The sequence below is a fragment of the Hipposideros armiger genome, unplaced genomic scaffold, assembly GCF_001890085.2.
Source record: "Hipposideros armiger isolate ML-2016 unplaced genomic scaffold, ASM189008v1 scaffold_8, whole genome shotgun sequence".
In the NCBI taxonomy this organism is placed as follows: Eukaryota; Metazoa; Chordata; class Mammalia; order Chiroptera; family Hipposideridae; genus Hipposideros; species Hipposideros armiger.
Genome location: NW_017731358.1, coordinates 1,978,763 through 2,002,612, shown reverse-complemented (window position 1 = coordinate 2,002,612; position 23,850 = coordinate 1,978,763). Strand labels below are relative to the sequence as shown.

General features: G+C 49.1%; 1 protein-coding gene and 1 pseudogene across 4 annotated transcripts in view; one reads left to right on the top strand and one right to left on the bottom strand.

Annotated features, from left to right (window-relative positions):
- Positions 1-1,251: 1,251 nt before the first annotated feature.
- BDH1 (3-hydroxybutyrate dehydrogenase 1) overlaps positions 1,252-23,850 on the bottom strand; it is a 43,384-nt gene continuing 20,785 nt past the window's right edge. For all 4 annotated transcript variants that reach the window (XM_019651422.1, XM_019651431.1, XM_019651442.1 and 1 more), the window contains exons 3-7: positions 20,940-21,012; positions 20,060-20,170; positions 10,027-10,168; positions 3,425-3,577; positions 1,252-2,035 (exon numbers count right to left, since the gene is read on the bottom strand). In XM_019651422.1, the coding sequence (XP_019506967.1) occupies positions 1,566-2,035; positions 3,425-3,577; positions 10,027-10,168; positions 20,060-20,170; positions 20,940-21,012 (949 nt within the window). In that variant the 3' untranslated portion in view covers positions 1,252-1,565. The remainder of the gene's footprint in view (positions 2,036-3,424; positions 3,578-10,026; positions 10,169-20,059; positions 20,171-20,939; positions 21,013-23,850) is intronic.
- LOC109387488 (cytoplasmic polyadenylation element-binding protein 1 pseudogene) lies at positions 21,731-23,552 on the top strand (annotated as a pseudogene).

Sequence of the window (23,850 nt, the reverse complement as noted above, 5' to 3'; positions counted from 1 at the left end):
AGAAGGGAGCTGGTACAGGGTACCCCTTACTGAAGACAGAGGGAACAAAGGTCCAAAAGATAGGGTAAATTTGCTCCTTGTTAGACACCCCCCCCACCCCCCCACCCCCGACACACACACACACACTTTTCCTTAGCACTGCCTGAGTCCCTTGGCCAGTTCCAGCGGCCCAGTTTCCTCTGCCTTCTGGCACCAAGCTCCACGTTGAAGCCAGGCAGCTACTAGAGCAGCAGAAACGCTGTTTCTAAAGGGCCTTGTGTTTTAGTGCCAGGAAGGTTTCCAAGGTGGGGATCACCAACCCTTTGACAGACCTCAGGCTTGTGTGGAAGCTCCCAGTCCACTCCGGCTGCGGCGGCAGGGCGCCCTCTAGCGGCAGACCTGGCGCTTCCAGGGAGAGACGGAAGTGCTAGTTTGATTTGTGGGGCTGGCACTCAGGACCCTGTCCTAAGCCTGCAGCCACCTGGAGGAGGGTGGTGCCTGATTTTGGTCCTGGGCAATTTCAAGGATGACAGCCTTCAAACCCAAACCCAAGAAGTGATGACACAGACTCTGCCTATCAGTGACTTGACTTCTTAACTAAACATAAGGCCACAGCAGGAAGGCAAGCCATCAATGAAGGCTATCATGAGCCCTACAGAACAGAAGGGGTGGTGGTGGTGGTGGTGGTGGTGGTGTGTGTGCGCACACGCACCTTTGCATCACAGCTCTTGCCAAGGATGCCCCATTAAAAGGGTCCCACCTAAGGCAAAACCAAGCAGACACAAACCAGAAACAAATCACCTTCTTAGCCAAAGAGCACCTCTACAAATCTGCCCTAAGTCTTAAGAGAGGCTGAAGAAATCTCAAATGGAAATATCCAGAATGCCCCATCCCTTCCACACGTCAGTTCTGAATTGCTGGCTGAGGCCACACACACCAACCAGCACCACAGATATTCAAAGAGGTGCATGGAGGTGCGTGGTACAGGAGGCTCAGGCAATGTCACAGAGCTCTCAGAGGGGTCTCCAGAACACAAAGCAGCCCTGGAACACAAAACATGAAGCGTTTCTACAGCAGTGGCAGGAACATATGACTTGGACCATTTATAAGCAATAAAAGAATTATTCATGTATCCTCTTTGGGCTGCAAATTCTTCGTGTACAAAAGAAAAAAATATATCTTTACTCATGAAACTGGATCAAGGATCAAAGGAGATAAATTTTTTGAATTGTTGTTTTGCCTTAAAATGTAAAGGATTTGGATTCTACTTTATAATAAATCTGTTTTTAATATAGAGAGGTTTCCTCAAAATCTTTGTATGAAATTAACTCCAGAAAGACAGCGGCACCATGTTTGCCCTGAGGTTTAGGGGCTCTGCTCATCACTCTGTACCCCGAATGAGGAGGCCCAGGCCACTCACTGTGCACACAAGTTGGGCTGGGTTGCTTCCTCCACTTAACGCTAAAACTGGTAGTGGGTCTCCCCTGGGATGAATCCACAAGTGGCTTATCAAGAGGTGACATCCTTCCTCCCTCTCCCCTCTTCCCGCCCACCAGGGCTCCCCACAGATGCCAGCTAGAGACTCTTTAGTGTATGTAGATCATGTCGGAGATTGCTCCGGGCATATGAGTCATGACCTGCATTCGCAGCCACCAATAGTAATCCATGGGGTGGTAGCGGGTGTAGGGGGTGGTGGCGGTCAGGGCGTGGGTGACAGCATTGATGACAGGGGATGTGTCTGTGGAGCCACTGTTGCAGTAGGTCTCCATGGTGGCGATCTTCTCATCAAAGTACTTCCTGCCATAGTCCTTGCGCACCACCTCAGGTAGCTCGTCCCACATCTTGTCGGCGATGGCCTGGATGCGCTCGGGGGTGTAGAGGCTGGTGGCAGCGATGAAGTTGCCAGGTTCCACCACACTGACCTTCACGCCCAGAGAGTGCATCTCGTAGCGCAGGCAGTCAGAGAAAGCCTCCACCCCAAACTTGGTGATGCAGTAGGGGGAGCGGGCTGGGTTGGCCATGCGGCCCAGCATGCTGCTGATGTTGACAACGCGGCCTACGGAGGAAGAGAGCAAGGCCCTGCTCAGGGGGCACTGCCTGGCGGAGCACGGGGCCCGGGGCCTCGCATGCTTCTGGAACCCTGGCTAGAGCCTGGCCTCCTGGCCCCTGGCTCCTTTTGCTTCCTGGCGAACTGGGACCCGGCCTTCTGAACCACCCAGGGTCAGCAAGCCTTCTCATTTGTAGTCAAGACCGGCTCAAGCCCACCCGTCAGCACCAGCGTCCCCAGTATTTCCAGGGTAAGCAGTTGTGCCAGGCAGGACAGGGGAGGAGGAATGAGTGAGAAGCGGGCCTGCACACCAGGAGGACACAGTGTAATGCACAGCACACAACTAAGCTGCGCCTCGCCTCCCACATTCTCCCATTGCATTTTCACCCCAAACTGGAATCATTTGGCAGTGCCCTGTCTGCAAGCGGGCAGCGGCAGAGGCAGGGGAAGGGCAGAGTTCTGAACTTGACTTCAGGGCTAGGACATGTGGGCAGGGTCTGGGGCACTGGGAGAGAGTGGTGACTGCAGAGGCTCTCCCACAGGCTCAGCCTGGGGGTGCTAAGAGCTGACCACAGCTTCTCCCAGCCCTGGGCGTGGTGGGTGGAGGTGGAGCCCATCCAGACAGCCAGGCAGACCAGAGACCTGTTCGCCCTGGCTGTGCACCCAGGAAGTGAAGGCACAGCCAGATCCTGGGCACTGTGGGCACCTTTCAGAAACCTCTTAAGTTGCTGAAGGGTTGGTTTTTTTTTCTAAAATCCTACAGTGCTCTCTGGGCTCATCCTGTCATTTCTGGGACCTTGGTATAGATTATATGGATCTTCCCCCTTTTTTCCATAATTGTTTGCTATTCTGGGGAGAAAAATGTGAGTTGGTGACTACTTAGGTGGTTTCCTTATATTTGGCTACCTAACATGGTTTGGGTCTTTTGTCTGTTTTCTAATCTTGATTATTCTTATTTTTTTAACTTACTGCCACAATTGTCTCATTTTTTAACTATGCATAATAACCCAAAGAATGGATATACCAAAATGTACTTAACTACACCCCTACTGATACCATGATGTGTACACACAGCTCTGTGCACAAGGGTGGTTATTTCTCTAGATTAGGTTCCCAAAGTGGGATTACCACTATAATCGGTTAGCCTTTGCTGCATAGATGGCTGACCTCTCACCTGCTTTACTTTCTGAAAACCACACCTCCGTTTCTGCCCACTGGGCCACTGCACCTCCACTCACCAGCACCCACAGGCCCCACGTGGCCCCAGGGAGCCAGTGCTCAGCCTTCCTGGGCCGTGGACATGGATGTAGGCTCTGCTGAGACCCATTTCCATTCTGAGCAAAAATGAAAAGGTGGAGAAGGTCAAGGGAGCAGGAGTAAGGCCCCTTTCCAACTCACCTTTGGCCCTTCGGATGAGGGGGAGAAAGGATTTTGTCATCCGCACTGTGCCCCAGAGGTTCACTTCCGCCACCTCCTTGTAGGTCTCCATGCTGGTGAACTCCACCTCCCCAAATGTCGAGATGCCTGCGTTGTTAACCAGGCCCCACATGCCTGGACAGGATAGGACAGAACAGAAGTCACCACGTGGCTCTATCACTCATCAGCCTGCAGCCCATTCCCCTCCCCACTGTCATCGCTTTCCCCCCTGACTTGCCAGCTTCTTACCCAAGGAGTTACCAAGAATAACAGGCGATAGAGAGGCCTAAAGTGCTGGCTGTGACCTTCCCTTATGTCTAGATTGTCCAATCCTTAGCTTTATTCTGCCTTAATCGGGTGTCTGGGCCCATCATGACCCAGCCCATTCAGTGCCCCCAGCCTGGAGTCCTACCTCACCTCACTCACTTCCACTCTATTCCAGCCAGTCTCATCACCACCCTCTGCACCCCAGCACCTGTGTATTCATCCCTGCTTCTGAGCCTTTACTTGTATTCTCCTTCTTACCAGAAGCCAAGAGAACCTCAGGAGTCTTTCAGGCCAAGCACTCTCTGGAGGACGAGGGAGGGGACCCAGTGTCCAAAGTCACACAGCAAGTTAGAGGTTCAACCAAGCCTGGTCTTGGGTTGGGCCCCCTCCCCCCATCCTGCTCCACCCTGAGACCACCTAACAAGACTCCATGCTTTGATCACTCTCTTCTCTGAACCACGCATTGTTGCTGGTTATCATACGATAAGCCCCCGTGACCCTGTTCATCAATATCCCATGTGTATACACCTGGTCTTTGCAGGTAGAGAACACCCCTCAGCCTTGTGTGGTCCCACGGGGCTGAGTACAGGGTGGGAACAAATGTACACTCTCTGAGTATACTCGGGTTGACTGTTTCTAGCAACATCAGCAAAGGGACAGCTGGCTTTTATAGACACAGAATGGTGGTGCCGGAAGGCTCCTTGGAGTTCACTTAGTCTGATAACTAATCTCACAACTAGGGAACCAAGGTCCTGAGGGGAAAGGAGTGGCTTCATGTGCCCAGTAAGTCAGGGGCAGGGCTAAACTGGGGGAAGTGACAATGAAGAGGCAGCTATGTTTTGCAGGGCCCTTTTTGAGTTCTGTTTTTGGGGGTGCAAGGACAGGATAGGCTGGAGGCTCAGAACAGAGTGGGGCCCTGCCTCTTCATTGTGGAAACCCTCAGGGTTTAGTCTCCAGTGTTTTTGAAAGCCCCATGTTCCTTCCCAAATCACAGCCTCAGAGCAGGGCTGCCCTCCTAGGGGGTGTCCCCTGGCTGTGGTAACTCTGGCCCTGCTTGCTTTCTGAGTTAATCATGGAGTTTGTATAAATGACACAGTAATTGGTCTCTAGCTGCTTTCCTTGCGTGTTACCCAAATTAAACTTTTGTCAACTGACCTCTGGTGCCTTCTCCTTCAATTACAGAAAATTAAGGACATTTATTAGGGAAAGGAAATTGCTGGTTAACAAAGTGCTCGCGAAGCTGTCACTCCCATCCTCACCACAGCAGAGCTGAAGCCTCAGCTCTCAGGTCTCACGGGTGACCTTGCATTGATGCAGCCACTACAACCCCCCACAGCTGCCACCTCCTCCCATTCCCCACTGCTGCAGACTTCCCACAGGCATCCCCCCTCTCCTCTTCCCAGAAGGCCTCTGACCACTCATCAAGGCTGACACTTCACCCTCCACCTTCCAGATGGTAAGCCATCAATCCTCTTTCCTTTATGCAACTGCAGCTCTCCTGTTGCCCCGTCTCCTTCCCTTCAATGTTATACACATGAGGTGCTTAAAAAAGGTTTGTCAGGTGAATACAAATACCATACTTCCATATCCTAAAGTATCTTCTCTTAACCATGCTACCCACCCATGCTACCGTCTGCTCCCCTTCCCTCTGCAGCCAGGCTCCTGAGAACACAAGCTAGGCTTTCCAGTCTCCCATTTCCCTGTCACTCTGGGTCCCAGCCCTAGCAAGGCTCCAGGGTATCCAGAGTGCCACATGCTAAGGGCGCCATCTTCACTCTCCTCAACTTGCCCACAGAATGAGCACTGCTCATGGCTCGTGACACTCACTCCTCTCTTGGCATTATTAATACCCAAGCATCTCCTCCACCCTCCCTGCCACCTTTTTTCTACCTGCCCCACTAGATACACGTGTCCTCCAATGTCCACTTTCTTTCAAATTACACTCAGTGCTTAGGCAGCTTCATTTTCCTTATGTTCATGGAATTTTCCACGTGTTTTGTGTTTGATTCATATGGGACAGTAGCACACAACTTAAAATACATAATGTGTTTTTTTTTTAAAAAAAACAACAATGTTTTTTTCCATCTACAAATTAATCACATCTGACACTGACATCCACAGAAGTTTAATTGAACTTGGCCTATGTGCCCCTAGATGATAGCTTGGCGGATTTGGTAAGTAGTATCAATTTGTAGACCCAGGAGCTCTCTGGAGTCCTCAACCAACATCCTGAGTAAACTCACGACATCACTACTGGTCTGGGTGACAGCTATGTTCCTGCAAGCAACCCCATCACCACCTCTGTGTCGAGGGTTTCCATGTACCCCTTGCAGTCATGGCTCTCTCCTAACCTGTCTCCTCCTGATGGTCACTTTTACTTGAATGTCCCACAGGTCCCCAAGTCACCCTAACCACACCTTCAAGTTCCCCGGGGCCCAACCCTGCCCCTCCTCCTTGTTAATAGTTTCACTTTCATTTTTGATTCCCCAGTTCCTTCACTTCTCTCCCTTCTGATGAGTTCTGTTAATATTACTGATAAAGATCAAAAGGACAACTGCCAGGCCCTGAACTAAACATTTTGCATCTATTAATTCACCTGATCCTCACAACCAACCTATAAAGTAGATATTAAATTGTCCCATATCTGGATGAGGCTCAGAGAGGTTAAGTGCCTTGCTCAATGTCACTCAGCTAACAAGCAGACTGGACAGAATTTGGACCCATGTCTGTATGAGGAAAAAGCCCTCATGCCAACCCTGTGCTGTTGTTGGCTTTCTTTGCGATATTACTAGAATCGGTGTTTCCTGTTTCCACAGAATTAGTTTGGGTCCTTCCCTCCTGTATTACTGGGGAAGCTCTCCTGGTCTCAGGCTGTCTCCTCCACCTCCATCCTGATCCAACTTCCTTAGTCAGAGTCTCCTCAGTCAGTCACTTTCTGCCCAATAGTTCCCTTCCTTTGAGGGGTATGTGAAGCCACCTTTTCCAGGCTTCTCACTGACTCCCATTCAGGTACTCTGCCTTCTCGAAGCCTGGACAGCCTGCCACTGCTCTAACATGGCAGCCCCTCCTGCCGCTGCTATTTCTGGCCTCTGCTCAACTCCCCACCCCTCATCCTGAGAGCAGCATGTTGTTGAAATACTACCCACGCTCCTTCAGAGTGAGCACTTGCTGGTTGTAAAAGCACTTTTCCCACTTCGCAGATGGGCACGCTGAGGCCCACATAGATGAAGGTACAATGCGAAGGTCACATTTCTAGTAAGAGTTGAATGAAGCTCAGAGTGAATCCAGTCTTCTCACTCCCAGACTGAGGGTGTCCCAGGTAGGTAGTAGGGTCTTCCCTGCTCACGGCGTAAGGTCCCCAGTGCTATAATGGTTCCTCACAGGTCCTGCCATGAAGCCACCGACTTCCACTTGGCCGTGTCCAACTGCAAACTCCATCTTCTGGTGCTCAGTACACTACCAGCTATACAGCAAGTACTCAGTTAATGTTTACTGACTGTGAGGTAAGTGGTTTCCAAATCAGACCATGCCCACAGTCTATCAGTCGGCCCACTCACTCGGCCTTTCCCTGGGGTAGAAGTGGGGAGTGCTGGTCACAGGCTCCAGATGTTCAGTCCCTCAGAGTCTTACTGGGGAGCAAAAGGGCTCAGACAATCTTCTTCATCTCACCCCCTGCGGCTGGCTCCCCTGGCTTTGGCAGCAACTGCTCCATAGAGCCAAGGTAAAGGACACCAAGCTTGCAATCAAAACGTACCCTCCACGTGTCTCCTGGGAGCGTCCTGCCTGGGAAGTGAGTGAGAAGCGGCCATCCACTTAGAAATGGTCTGAAAGCTCTGGGAGGACGCCAGCATTGCCAGAGAAGGGGAGAATTCGAGCAGTTTTACCAGGAAAAAAACAGCCCATGGAGGGGGGCAGGACCGCAGGGGGGGAAGGGAGAGGGGAGGAGTGGGGGAGACCTGCACAACCACATATCTAACAGATTTATTTTCTTTTTCAGACCTAAAAAAATCTTCAGATAGTTTTCCAAACAATGAAGTATTGGTTAAGTAAGGTCATGGTGAATGGTTTATCAACCCTCACCAGAGTACATCATGAGAAAAAAGCAGCAGGGAAATCAGGTTAATGCATCAGGGGTGGTGCTGGGCTGGGGTTTGAGCACCATCCAAGGGCGGGGGCGTTGAGCACCTTTCCCTAGTGGTTCAGGGTTCACTCTGCCTTGCCAGTTAGGCTAACCAGTCAGACCAGTCCAGGGAACGGAATGGTTCTGCCCTGGTGTCAGGGTACAAGAACCAAGGTCCTGAGCAGCCCCAGCCTTGTTGCAGCCCCATTCTGTGCTCACAGCTACAACGATGATTCCTTTCCACAGGCATTTTAAATCACCACAAACCCACAGGCTATAATGAAGTGGCTTTATGGTGCTGACTGCAGCTGTTTTCCTGCCTAGTAGTTTATGAAGGCAACATCCCAGCTGCCAGGGCAGGCCCCGGGGGAGGAGGGAGATTTAGCAGGAAGGGGGTGAAGCAGGCTGTATACCTCCTGAGCTGGTAATCATCCCAGTGGGACCCATCCTGACTTTTCTTAATGGAACGAGAGCCCTGGTCTGCCTGTTAATTACTAAACAAATGTTCAGGAATTCACAGGCCTCTCCTCAGAGAGCAGAGGGACCTGGGCATGGCCTGCTGTGGGGGAGGAGGTGGCAGTGGGCTGACAAGGTGACTCATCGGTGACAGGCTGGCAGTCAGAGCAACAGCTTCTCTGATAGCTGCATAGCACAGGAGCTTCTGAGATGGCTGCTGGGGATGACAGCATCTCTACCTGACAAATGCTCAGGAGAGTGCCCAGCACAGGCCCCGGCCATCCTCCCCACTTCCCTCCTCCCTACCAGCCACTTCAGTTGCTGCTCAGGAGAGCTGACTCCACCCCATTCTATGCGAAAGCAGAGCCGAAGGAGGTACACCCTTTCTGCCTGGGCTGGCGGGAAGCTCAAAGGTATATGTCAGAGATTAGCGAGTAGACTGGACTGGCTTCCCTGGGCCAGGCAGCACCATCACCACTGTTGCTGCTTGAATGGCATCCCCTCCCCTCTCTTGTACAATGGGCCCCCTCCTACCAAGGTCCTCTGGGGGCTGAACTGTGAGGACACTTGAGTGCTTATGTCCTGGGGACTTTCTGTAGCATGTGACCCTGTTGGCTACTGTCCCCCAAACTTTCTGTCCCTTTAGCTTCTGGGACAGCGTGCCTAACTTCTCTGACAGTTGTCTGTCCCCATTCTCTGGCCTCTAATTGCTCATGTTTCCCAGGAGTCCCTTCTTGCCATCTCCCCAAAGCCTACTCTCACGGCCAACCCTGGACACCTGATCTCCAGTCCAGAACTCCCCCAGGGCACCCATGGGCACTTCAGCATCTCCCCATCCCTCAGCCTGCTCCTCCAGAGAGGGGCACCAGGTGTCCAGGATAGAGACCTCTTGCCTCATTTCCATATGCATCAGTCACCAAATCCAACCAGGTACATGGTCTCAATACTCCTTGAATCTGATCCTCCTCTCCCTGGCCTAGTTCAGGGCTCCCATACTTGTGCCCCCCCCCTTTAAATCCACTCCACACTGCCACCATGGCCCCCAGAGCAAGACTTTACAAGTCTGACCAGGTCATTTCACTCAGGAAATGCCCTTCAGTGGCTCCCATTGCCCTTAAAAGAGTGGTCACCTCACTTGCCTGGCACCCCAGGCCCTGAACAAGCTCGCTCCCAACCTCATTTGCTGCTACCACCTCCACCAGACTTGACCCCTGACTTGTCATCCCGGCACACCTTGTGTGCTTCCCACCATTATGCACACTCTCCTCTCCTCCTGGAGTGCCCTTCCCCGCATTCTGTCACAATCTGCCCTAACTGACACATTCCCTACTTCACCCCAAGACTAGGCTATGGCCCTCTGACCTGTGCCGCTCCCTGAGAGGGGATGCGGAAATCACGGGGCCAACCCCCCAATAAACTGTGAGGTCCTTGGGGACAGGGACTGTATCTTGGCCATCTTTGTATCCCCAACACTTGGCCCAGCACCTGGCCCAGAGTGGACATTCAATAGGCATTGGCTGAACTGACCTGAATCAGAGCACATCCATTCATCATTCCTGTAGATTCCAAAATTACCCCTGGCTTTATTTCACATTGCCTTATTACATGGGTGTGTTTAATTTAACCCACTTCCTCCTACTATGCTGGAGGAAGAGTTTGAACAATAATGGAAGGTGGCATTTACGAAGGATACCCTTGGAACGACTCACACACTACCCAGTTGCCCCAAGGTGCTCCCTACCTTTGTCGGGGTCCTCCAGGCTCGAGCGGACGACCTCCACCGCTTTCTCCACCTCCTCACCTTTGCAGACATTGAGCTGGATGGTTCTCAGTCGATTACTCTTCAAGCTGTCCAGTTCTTTGACCCCGTCATTCCCTTTGTCCTGGGGAGGAGAGAAGAGCTTCTTCGCCTGCCTCCTTCCCATCCTGCCTCCAGGATGAAGACCGGGGCCAAGGCAGGGAGCTGGCCCCAAGCCCCTGCCTAAGCCTGGGGCTACTAACAGTCACAGATGGTGGTCTCTGGAGGCCCCCCCTAGACCTGTTCCACCAACAGGAGGTTCTACTCAACCCCTGAGCACTTATGACGGAGCAAGCACCAAATTAAGTACCATAGACAGAACCATGAGCCCCCAAGGCCTCACTGGCAGGATCCTTTCTCTAAGCAGAGGTTGCAAACTCAATACCTAGCAGGGCCAGGCATGTGGGTATCACATGGTGAGAGGGGAGGACACTCAGGAGTGAAGCACATGCCTGGCCTCTCAGCCCCTGCCAGCTGTGGCCCACATGTGTATGTAAGCCCAGGGTTGCCAGGTGCTTAAACTTTTAAGCTTGTAATTGAGATTTCTGTGTGAAATCTCCTAATTTTTTAAGTGCTGGCAATTTAGTTAAATTAAAAAAAAAAAAGTGTGGGCCAAAGCACATGCATAGGTCACATGTGACCAGCAGGCTGCAGTTTGTCACCTCTGTTCTAAGCCAAGGGCCTGTCACCCCCAAATGTGTAAGAGGCCAGGGTCAGGCTCTACTTCTAGTGTGGTCACTAACCAGGCTCTCTGTACTCAGGCGCGTCTCTTAACAGGTATGCAGTTTTTCCAGCTACTGTTGGACATAAGGACATTCCCACCTGTCCTGACCTGCTCAGGTTAATGGAAAGAGGAAATCATTTTTAAAAAACATGTTCAATGATAAATGAATTCAAGTGCTATTACACATGAGAAAAGTATCACTCAGTCAGCAACATTTTGGGGGCCTCTATCATGTTTCAGCACTGATTTGAAGACACAAAAATGAATAATGGATCTGTTCTCAAAGATCCACATTTTAAGGAAGGACGCAGCTGAGTAAGCAAACACTCTGGGGAGTATTTGCTGTAGCAAGCTTTGTGGGAGGTGGGGGGGAGGGGAGGGTGCACAGAAGGTGGGGTGGGCCAGGAAGACTTTCCAAAAGCAGTGACAGCTGAGGACCAGCACCCAAAGGGCCTCTGGGGATGGGGCACTTCAGGGAGAGGTAAGAGGGTGTGGCCATAAGCCACTGCAGGCAGAGCAGAGGCCTGGGGAAGTTGTGGGACATGAGGCTGGGGTGGTGGGCAGGGGTCTGTGTGGGAGCAGTAGTGAGCTGCTGGAGGGTTTGAATAATGTGGATGTCATGTATTGTTCATGGTGCCTCAGACTGCTAAGTACTTGACACGCATTATCTCATTAGTCCTCACATCATGAGGCAGGTTGTATTATCATATTTCATCTATTCTATGACACATTTTTTTCACAATAGGGATGAGCTGCAATCAATGTGAAAATTAAACACTGTCAGTCATAATTTAATTGGCAGTGACTTTCTCAGTGGTGCGTGGAACATGATGCATCTTACAAGAGGACAGGAGAAGCTGCCAGAGGATGAAGTGATAGAGAAATGCCTACTCCTAGCCCAGGGCTTGCCCAGAGCACCTACAACTGGTATTGAAGCAAGGGCTGCAGAAGGAAGCACAGGATGGCGGGCATATGTCAGCGGTGGAAAGTTCTCTACGGGTTAGGCTGAGTCTTGCCTAAGTGGTTTGAACCAGAAGGACCCGAACCCTAGGACTGGAGGACCAGCATCATGTAATGTCAGAGGGACACAGGAGAGAATGGTGAAGGGACCATGTCAAATGGGGCCAAAGGTGCTGGAGATAATCACACTGGAGAGAAGATTTGGGGAGAATGTGATGGTGAAGGAGCCGACTTGTCTTATGCAGCCCAGAAAACAGAACTAGGGCCAAGAAGCCAGTTTCAGCTCAATGAGGAGTGACTTTCACAGTTCAGAGATGGCGTGGACTGCCTGAGAGGTGTTCAGAAAATGAGGGTGGAGGTGAAGGTTGGGACCGGATGGGGAAAATGGTGCAGAGAAAACCCAGGCACCAGACAGGTCCTCTAATATCTCTTCCACCCCTAAACTGTCATCCTCTCCAAGGAGCCCCACCTCCATGACCCTGCTGAAGAAGCAACATGCATGGCCCAATGAGTCTCTGCCCAGCCTGGCACCAAGAATGGCATCTATAACCAGAGTCACCTCTGTACGGAGCAGCCAGGTGTGAGGCTCGATTGGTTCATGGGTTGGCTCTGAAATCCCCTGGATGTGCCAAACTTCCCAAGTGACACAGCAGTTGTTCCATCTACAGGGGAGCAGACAAGCATGGGGCTTCTTCTGCCATTCCCACAGAGGGTTCCCCAAGAAAAGAACTCTCAGAGACGGCACCTTCAAGTTCAAGGGCAGGACAGGCTGGTGCCACAGACACCTCTCTTTTCCACAGACAGCACACAAGCACCAGGAAAATGCCTGTCTTGTTTTAATGCAATCCATATTGCGGCTTCTCAAATGCCCCTCGAAGCTGAGCCCAAGTAATCTAAGTCTCCGAGGGGATGTTGACATCTAATTCCAACAGGATAGATTCCAGTTGAGATGCAGGAGAGGTACCTGAGTTTCCCTTCCTCTTCCCGGACTTTGTTAACCCTCCTGCCATCTTTCAGCAACTCCTGGACCTCATGCCTCTAGCCAGCATTGAGCCAATGGCCCTGCAGTCCCCGGGGAAAGCTGCTCACCCAGGTCAGGGTGTCCATATGAACTTAGTTTGGCAGCTGGCAGCTAAGACCCTTCTCTCAGAGGAAACTGGCCACAGCTTCAGGCTCAACATTCAGGCTCCCAGGACAGAAACCCCACTCCCCTACCTTTGCCTGACAGACATGTCCAGGAGTCCTCACTCACCTCTGAGCAGCCTCCACCCACTGCTCCTGACAGCCAACTCATCAGGGAAAGAGACTGTCAGTTTGCCCCCAGCTGTTCAAAGGAAACCTTTCCAGCCCTCCTCAGCCCATGGGCTGCAGACTATGGCGGTCCATCCCCTTTCAGATCCACTTGTCCTCAAGCCAAGGCCTCATGGCCTGGGCCACACCACCTCCTTGGCTCCAGGGTTTCTGTCTTTGTCCACATCTGTCTTGCTGCTCAGGGACAAGCTTTCGGTCCTACTACTTTAGTGCCTGTGTAACTGGTGTATTGATAAACCCACTTCTTTCACTATCCCTTTAAGCTTCATCTGTAAGCTATTTTTTCCACTCCTGGATGAAATTTCAGGCAAGTCTTATAGCTTTTCTACTCATTCTCAGATAATAGAGAGCTTCTTTGTTTTGGCATAAAGGATCCGGTTCAGTCAATCAATGAAATAACTCGTGCCCAGCCTGGTTTGAATACCCAAACTCTGAAACTTGTATCCAGTGTAGAGCCTGCCCTGACCCAGGGCTGATGGAGTGTGGGAAGCCGGTTTGGGATACCAGGTATCAGGGGTAAATGTTGTCTTTCTCACTAGTTTTTAGTTCTTCCTCCTCTCCTATTCCTTAATCTCTGACCCTCCCAGAGTTGGATCCAGGGGCTGGAAGTGAGGAGGCAAGACTGTAGTCTTCTGAGGATGGTGCCACTGTTGTCTGCTGTGGGTGCCCTGGGATGGCAGATGCATAACGGCTGTGGCTTTCCCTCCCTGGGACACTTTTGTGGCTTCCGCAAAGCTCCCTTCACTGGAAACCTCCCATGCCATTCCCTCCTCCTGCTGGGCATCTTCTCCCTCAGCCCAGGCTTCTGGCCAGGTCACATGGACCCTCCAAGGAGTTTCACTGGGCAGGTGCCCTTAAGGAGACTACAGGAGCTCTCCCCATTATCCACATCAGGTTCAGGCAAAGGTGTCCTGCCTGGGTAGATGGACAGCTCTTCCCCTATGCAGCGCTCTATGCTCTGCTTCCAGACAAGCTACGCTGGCCTCATTCTTGGGCCTTTAGACTTCTTTTGGTAAACATTAATACTTTATTCTGTGGCCTCAGACTCCAGGGTGCAAATGGCAAGCTCTCCAAGGAGTTCTCTTGAAACCCACTTCATTTTACCTGAGACCAGAGGGGAAATATCACGGCACACTAACAACTCTTTCTGGCCGCTAAGCCTCCTCCATCTCAATTTATTACAATAGTGAGGCAGGTGATGGGCTAATCCTCACAGAAAGGTTCTACAGTCTCTCAGCATTTGTTGTTAGGTGGTCTAGCACCTCAAGGCAGGATGTGAGGACACTCAACACGTGTTACACGTGAGCATCTTGTCACATGTATTAGAAACTGACGAGACAGGCAAGGTGAGCGCATCATAGTAGTTACAGGAGGAACAGCAGGAGGAGCCAACAGAGGAGATGGAGAGAAATCAAGAGATTTCAAGGGTGTTCACGAAGTTAAGAAACAACCAGCAAGAGTGGTTTGTTTGGCTAGGTCTGCCGACGGGTTGAATATAACATGGTCTGAGCAGTGGCCCATGGATCTGGTAAAATAGGGGCTGTTGGCACCCTTGATAAAAGCCATGTCAGACGCATTCAGGGCCCCTCCTGGTCCAGTCCTGCCTTCCTTACCCAGCTCGTCTTCTTCCACGAGGGCACTGGGCTTCTGGCAGCTACATCAGACTACTGGATATGCCACCTCCACCCATCACAGAACACTCCTGTTCATCCTTCCAGATGCTGACAAAGGCTCGCAATAGGTTCCTTCTCTGATACAAAATCTCATCCCTCCCCAACCCCCGCATTCTCACCCACACTTCTCCCCTCTCACCCACTGGGCTGCAGCCACAGAGGCCTCCTGCTATTTCTCTAACACACCGGGCTTTGGCTTGGCTGTCACCTCTTCCCCAGATATCTGCAAAACTTGCTCCTTCACCTCCTTCCAATGTTACCTTTTCAGTGAGGTATTCCTTCTCTCTTTAAAACTGAACACCCCCTCTACCACATGCACCCTCCATCTTCTCTTCCTGCTTTATTTTTTTCCATAGCTTTCACTATCCCACTGAGAAGCAATTTATTTAATTATCTTACCTTGCTTATCTCCCACCCCACTCCCATGTAAGCTCCACAAGGGCAATAACTTTTCACTCAGTTGTTATAAGCTCTATCTTTATAGAATTTCATCACTTCATAGCAGGTGCTCAATAAATATTTGTTGAATAGATGAACAACTAAACAGAGTGGTAGGGGCAAAAACCCGATCCAGGTGGGTTGGAAAGAAAATGGGTAGTACAAATAACCTTCTAGGGGTGCTTTTCTACAAAGATAAGCAAAGAAATGAAGTAATAGTACACATAGCATGTGGGGTTATACTGGTGCCAAAATGATCCAGTACAGGGGCTGACCGAGTGGCTCAGTTGGTTAAGAGCTCACTCAAGAGTGTGAGCTCTGAGCAACAGTGGTTCAATTCCCGGCCCTAGCTGAGCTGCTGTTGAGCTGCTGCTGAGCTGCCAACAGGAGGCAGGATGGCTCAGCAACTTGTCTGTTCCCCTTCCCCCAATTCCCCAGCACTGTTCCCATCCTCCAATTCCCCAATAAAAAAAAAAAAAAAAGATCCAATAGAGAGTGAAGAGTTAATGATGTAAGAGTGTGGAAACATCTGAGCAGAGACAGCAAGTTGTCCCAAATACCCATTCTTTCCTTCCTCCACAGTAGTAAAACCCCTGACTTTACACAGGGTACATATTGTCTCAGAATACCAACTACATTTTCCAACTTCCCTAGCAGCCAGGTAAGGCCATGCCATGTGACTAAGTTCTGGCCAATAGAATAAGAGCATAGGTGGCATATGTGCAACTTCTGGGTCATGCCTTTAAAGAACAGGGGTGTGCACTCACAATTAGAGAAATACAAATTAAAACTACACTGAGATACATTTTTCATCTATCAGATTGACAAAAATCAAAAGCTTGATGCACAACTCTGTTGATGAAATTGTGTGAAAACAGGTATGTCCATACATTACTTGTGGGAATGTCAAATTACACAGACCCTGTGATAGGAAATGTGGGAATATATATATATATATATATATATATATATATTCTTTTGTTGTTGTTGTTCTTTTTTAAGCTGAGTCATCCTGCCACCTGTTGGCAGCTCAGCAGCAGCTCAGCTCGGGCCGGGAATCAAACTGGCAACCCTGTTGCTCAGAGCTCGCACTCTTGAGCAAGCTCTTAACCAACTGAGCCACTCAGCCAACCCTAGGATATATAATTTTTAATCCTTTAACCTAAGAGGAATCTCAAGTCTAGATAAAATCCTCAACAATACAAAAATACATATCACAAGGTTATTCATTGTGGCATTATTTGTAATCGCAAAATATTGAAAAACAATCTAAAGTGCTGATATATAAGAGACTGATTGAGTAAACTATGGTCCACCCACACAGTGGAGTATTATGATGCTGTTAAAAAATAGTGCAGATCTCTATGAACTCATATGGAGTGTTTTCCAAGATCTATTGTTAAGGTTTTTTTTTAATTATTAAAGGGTATATGCAGTATACAAACATTTATATAGGAGGGGTAAATTAAAGAATGGAGTAGACGGGCCGGCCAAGTGGCATGTTGGTTAAGAGCTGGCTTGGGACGCCAGCTCTGAGCAGCAGGGCCCGGGTTCAGATCCCACATGGGGCCAGTGACACTGCCCTCCACAGCTAAGATGGTGAACAACAGCTCAACCTGGAGCTGGGCTGCCATGAGTCACCAGCAACGGCGTAGGCTGCAGGCCCTGCTGCAGTGGGCTGCCATAAGCTACCATGTGTGGCTGGCAGCCAGCGTGAGCTGCCAAGAGCCGCTGTGAGCGGCTGTCCAGAGGCCGGCGACTGATCTGCCTCACCAGGGAAGAGCACAATGATAATACCAAATGGGCCAGGGAAGAGCACAATGATAATAACAACATGGGCCAGTGAAGCAATGTCCTCCACAACTAGACTGAAGAACAAAAGGACAGCAACTTGTCTGTTCCCCTTCCCCAGATTCCCTAGCGCTGTTCCACTCCCCCAACTCCCCAATAAAATCTTTAGAAAAAAAAAAAAAAGAATGGAGTAGAAAAAGTGGGAGAGTAACACAACTTTGAGTGTACCTTTTAAAATAATTTTGACTTTAGAGCCTTGTTAATGTTTCACATATTCTCAAATCAAATTAAATCAGTAAGAATAAGATTAAAGGGAACAAAATACAAACAAATGAATCAAATTGCATTTCAAATAACTAATATAATGATAGAGACAAAAAATAATCCAAGTTAACTTTTAAATACACCACTTTGTATACCGTCGGTCAATAGATAAAAAACACTTTAAAAATCTTAAAGCTCTACTGTGGTGACCACAGTACCCCTCCTTTCAGGACAACCTGCTATGGGAGCAGTTGACAGAAGGTCTCCAGCAGCCACACTTTCAGATCCACTGCAGATGAATGTCATGGCCACAGCCATACTTGCCTGGGCTGCTCTTAGCTGATGGCCGAGCACAGCATGTACAATGGGCCATTCCTGCCCAAGGAAGGTCTCCTCTAACCTTGACTTGGAGACTCCCCATCATCCCAGCAAAGACTCTCAGACGCTCAGTCAAAAGCTCTGCCTATCTAATCCTCCTTCCTTCCAACTTCTTTTCAAAGACTGCATTGCAATCTAAAAGATTTCTTTGTCTTTACCTGCCCCATTCCCCTGTAGCTATTATAAACACTTTCCAAATCAATCTCTTGCACAGCTAACCCTATTTTGGCATCTGCTTCTTGCGGATCCAAGCTGAGACAACTACTTAGTACATAATGGTATGAATGTAGCAATTCTGAAGCTATTGCGTGTATACTATAGGATTAACCAAATGAGTAAATATATTAATATTGTTGGGAATCAGGGTTCTAAGTGCAGGAGAAGAAAGAAACCAATACAGAATGAGGGAAGCAAGAAAGAATGCTGGTGTGTTGAACTGGAATAGTAGGTTAGTATAACCTCATGAATTAAGTGTGTGTGTATGATATTTATAGGAAATGTAGATAGGAGATACATAGATACAGGGTGTACATATGTATATATGTGTTTGTGTCTAAATAATCACACACATACATGCATGTCCACTGAGAGGGACAAAGAGCAGCAATGCTCCCTTAGCAATAAGCATGCTTAATGCCCAGCTGTTGGTTTCTAAATGCCATGAAAAGGAACCAGGTAAAAACATGTCTACATGAAGAAATGTATGTGAATGTTCATAGCAGCATTCTTCATAATGGCCCCAAATCCCAACATGTTTATCCAAATATCCATTAAAAAGTGAATGACATTTTTAAATGTAGTATATATCCATACAACAGAATACTATCCGGCAATAAAAAGGAATGAACTATTGTTACATTCTACAACAGGGATGAATCTCAAAAACATTATGCCAAGTGAAAGAAGCCTGGCACAAAAGCCTGTGTATTGTATGATTCCATTCATATGAATAGTCCAGAAAAGACAAATCTAAAGAAACAGAAACAAGTGGTTATCTAGGACTAGAGGTAGGTGTGGCAGGTGTGCAAATGGTCAAGAGAAAAATTTGTGAGAAATGGAAATGTTCTAAAAGTGAACTGTGGTAATAGTTGCATAATTCTCTAAATTGGGAAAACTGTCCCCTAATTACTTCTGCAACTTCATGTCCCAGTGCTTCCTTCATGCACCCTAAATTCCACTGGATGTGTCCCAAAGGAACCCAGAAAAAAACCCTCACATATATAGTCATGATTTTTGACAAAGGTGCCAGGACCATTCAGTGGGGGAAAGGACAGTCTTTTCAGACAATGGTGTTGGGAAAATTGGATATCCACATACAAAAGAATGAAATTTGATACTTACCTAACACCATATACAGAAATTAACTCAAAAGGATCAAGGACCTAAAACAATAAAACTCTTAAAAGAAAACATGTAATAAAAGCTTCACGATATTGGATTTGGCCATGATTTCTTGGATGTGACACCAAAACCACAGATAACAAAAGAAAAATAGGCAAATTGTTAAATTTTGTGCATCAAAAGACACTACCCACAGAGTAAAAATACAACCCCCAGAATGGGAGAAAATATTTTCAAATCATACATCTGATAACAGATTAATATCCAAAATATATAGAGAACTCCTAAAACTCAACAACAACAAAAAACAACCCAATTCAAAAACGGGTAAGGGAGTTGAATACTTGAATAAACGTTTCTTCAGAGAAGATATATGAATGACCAATGAGCACACGAAAAGATGCTCAACATCACTAATCATTAGGGAAATGCAAATTAAAACTACAATGAGATACCACCTCTTATTGATTAGGATGGCTACTATCAAAAAGAGAAAACAACAAGTATTGGTAAAGGTGCTGAAAAATTGGAACCCTTGTGCACTGTTGGTGGGAATGTAAAATGGTGCAGCTGTTATGGAAAACAGTTTGATGATTAGGCAAAAAATTAAAAAAAGAATTACCATGTGATCCAGCAAGTCTACTTCTGGATATATACCCAAAAGAATTGAAAGCAGGGTCTCAAGGAGATATTTGTATGCCCTTGTTCATAGCAGGATTATTCACTGTAGCTAAAACATGGAAGCAACCCAAGTGCCCATCACCAGATAAATGGATAAGTAAAATGTAATATATACATAAAATGCAATGTTATTCATCCTTAAAAGAGAAATTCTGTAATATGCTACCACATGGACAAACATTGACGACACTATGTCAAGTGAAACAAGCCAATCACAAAGACAAATACTGTATGGTTCTACTTATAAGTGGTACTTAGATAATGTGAATATATTTAATACCAGTGAACCATACACTTAAAAATGGTTAAGATGGTAAATTTTATGTTACGTGTATTTTACTGCAATAAAAAAAAATACCCTGCCAAACAATGACTGTGTGAAGGACAACGGTGACAAAGAGGACACATCTCTTACCTTCATCAAGCAGCCAGCAAACACAAGGAAGCCTTTTGAATGCAAATGCTTGGCCAAGGAGAACCCAAATCCAGAGTCACAGCCTGTGACCAGGACAGCTTTGCTGCCAACCTGTTTTAGAAGGTTAGACCCATGTTAGGAACCAGGGTCCTGAGGGCAGTGACCAGGCCTCCTCTGGGCAGTAACAACTAGTGCTTCCTGAGGGGGCCAGCCCTGGCACTCCCCACTTGGCTCTGGACCTGGAGAAGCATTGTAGTATAGCGGAACAAGCTTGGACTCAGAACAGGAGACTGAGCTCTAACCCAGACTCTGCCACCAACTGATAATGTTGCTTGGGAAGTTATTTCCCCTTTCTGCACCTCAGTTTCCTCATCTGCAATCACCATTATCACCATCATCATCACCACTGTCATCTTCATCATTATTTACCACGTACAAAGCGCTGTGCATGCCTTATTCTTACTTAACACTCACAAAAACTCCATATAATAATTATGACTATTATACCATGCTATGAGTGAGGAAACAGATTTTTTTTTTTTTTTTTTTTTTTTAGCTGAGCCATCCTGCTACCTGTTGGCAGCTCAGCGGCTGCTCAGCTCGGGCTGGACTCGCAGATATTTTTTAAATGCCCAACATGCTTAGTTGCTAGGATTGGAACTGAAACCAGGCCTGAGAGATCCCAGAGTCTAAACTCTTAATCCGTTACTCATCTGATGGGAGATTTGGAGTCGGGGGTGTTAAGCAAGTGGGAAAATGCTCCGAGTGTCCTGGAAGCTCTAAAGCCCTACTCTGAGGGTGGCTCAGGGCTTGGGGGCCCAGAGGGAAGGGCTCTAACCACCTGGCTGCCTGGTTCCCGGGTAGCTAGGCTGCCACTCACCGGGTTCACCGCATCGGCATAAGTGCGATGGCCCATAGGGACGAAGGAGGCAGAGTAAAACAGCAATGTACGCCTGCAAGAGAAAAGGAAGCCATGAGCACAGGCTGTGGTCACACCTAGACCTTGTTCCTGGGGCAGAAGCAACTCGAGTACCCTCAGCCACCAGTGGGCAGCACTGACTGTCTCCCCACCCCAACCCCTGGGGACAACCTGCCAGTTCTACTGAGCAAGAGGTTCTCCTTCCTCTAGGGTTGCTAGGCTGGGAGAAAGTGAACCAGCAGTTGCAGTGACCATTTTTTGCCACTGTGTAGGAGGAACTTCCAAGTGATACAGCTTTGTCAACAAAGCCTTCTGCAAATTCCATGTCTTAACCCTTAGGTTTTATGCTGCTTCCTGATAGCTTTTTAATTAAATTTTTTATTTTGAAATATAGATTCACATGCAATTAAGAAATAACACAGCTGGAGACGTGGGCGCTGGGGGACGTGCAGGCGGAGGAGGCGGCGCAGGCCTGGCCCACGGCCTGAGGAGAGCCGTGCATATGGCGGCACGTTCGTCTTGCTCTCCTCAGCCCCGGACCCAGCCAGGGACCCTAGCTCAGCTGTGGACTCAGCTGTGGCAACAGGTTTGGCGGAGCAGTAGCGGGGGACAGACGGGCTGCTCACCTGGCCGTGGTCACGCTGGTGAGAGCGTGAGGAAGGCCTGTGCCTGCCTTCTGTCCCGGGGTCCTCGCCATTCAGACCAAGGAGGAAGAAGCGGGAAGGATAAAAGATTGCTGGGACAACCAGGAAGCCCCTGCGCTCTCCATGTGTAGCAATGCCAATATCTTTCGAAGGATAAATGCCATGTTGGATAATTCTCTGGATTTCAGCAGAGTCTGCACTACACCCGTAAATCGAGGAATTCATGATCATTTGCCAGACTTCCCGGACTCTGAAGAAACAGTTTCAAGCAAGATGCTTTTCCCCGCCTCTGCGCAAGATTCTCCCCGTGGCCTCCCAGATGCAAATGACTTGTGCCTTGGCCTGCAGTCCCTCAGCCTCTGGGACCGACCCTGGAGCACCCAGGACTCAGATTCCTCAGCCCAGAGCAGCACACACTCGGTACTGAGCATGCTCCAGTCCACTGGGCAGTGTCCTGGGGAAGGCCCCCTTTGAGCTTCCTGCCTCTGGACACCCTGGGACCTGACTTGGACAAGTTCCCAGCACCCTCAGTTAGAGGATCCCGCCCGGACACGCGGCCCATCCTGGACTCCCGTTCGAGCAGTCCCTCTGACTCAGACACCAGTGACTTCAACTCGGGATCCGATCATCTCTCAGATTTTATTTCAAGCCTTCGCATTTTGCCCCCTCTGCCCTTCCTGTCTCTGACGGGGGGTGGTCCCAGAGATTCTTTAAAGATGGGAGTTGGTTCCCGGATGGACCAAGAGCAAGCCGCTCTCGCTGCAGTCACTCCCTCCCCAACCAGTGCATCAAAGAGATGGCCAGGAGCTTCTGTGTGGCCATCCTGGGACCTCCTGGAAGCTCCCAAAGACCCCTTCAGCATAGAGAGAGAGGCCAGGCTGCAGCTGTGAATGAAGCCACCTGTACCTGGAGTGGCAAGCTTCCTCCCCGGAACTACAAGAACCCCATCTACTCCTGTAAGGTGTTCCTAGGAGGTGTTCCTTGGGACATCACGGAAGCTGGATTGGTTAACACCTTCCGTGTCTTTGGCTCTTTGAGTGTAGAGTGGCCTGGTAAGGATGGCAAGCACCCTCAGTGTCCTCCCAAAGGGTATGTGTATCTGGTCTTTGAACTAGAGAAGTCTGTCCGGGCCCTGCTCCAAGCTTGCTCACATGACCCACTGAGCCCAGACGGCCTGAGTGAATATTATTTCAAGATGTCCAGCCGAAGGATGCGTTGCAAGGAGGTACAAGTGATCCCCTGGGTCTTGGCCGACAGCAACTTTATCCGGAGCCCGTCTCAGAGACTGGACCCCAGCAGGACGGTGTTTGTGGGTGCTCTGCACGGGATGTTCAACGCCAAGGCCCTGGCAGCCATTTTGAACAACCTATTTGGTGGAGTGGTGTACGCTGGCATTGACACAGATAAGCACAAGTATCCCATTGGGTCTGGTCTTGTGACTTTCAGTAACCACCGTAGTTACCTGAAAGCAGTCAGTGCTGCTTTTGTGGAGATAAAAACCATCAAGTTTACCAAGAAGGTTCAGATTGACCCCTACCTAGAAGAGTCTCTGTGTCATATCTGCAGTTCTCAGCCTGGTCCTTTCTTCTGTCGAGATCAGGTGTGCTTCAAGTACTTCTGCCGGAGCTGCTGGCACTGGCGGCACAGCACAGAGGGCCTGCGTCACCACAGCCCCCTGATGCGGAACCAGAAGAACCGAGATTCCAGCTAGAGGAGCGCGTCTGACCCGGTGGCCTGTGGCGCCTCAGGCTGGCAGGGCAGCCAGCAGCCTGCACCACCCACCGGCCTGGCGACCGGGGAGCTGGCTTCCCTAGGACAAGGGAAAATCGTAGTCACCTTTGCACTTGCTGAATCTGTCTTTGTTTCTGCACTAATTAATGCACAATGAGTTTTGTCGGGTTTTGTTTTCAGGGGGTGGGCCAGGGCAAGGACCCTCTGGCTCACCCTCCAAGCGACTCTGTAGTTTTCCCAGATTTGGTTCCTCATTTTGCCAATGAAAAAAGCAAAAAAGAACTACGTGTCCAGAAGGTATTGATTGACACAATTCCTACATCTAGGTTTATTTATTGAAAGCGCTTTTTTTACATTCCTTGCAATACCAACCATGATGATGCGCAGGTCTCATTGATTTCATTCTTGCAGTCGCCATACAGTGCCTTTCCATTGATTTAACCCCCACCTGAACGGCATAAACTGAGTGTTCAGCTGGTGTTTTTTACTGTAAACAA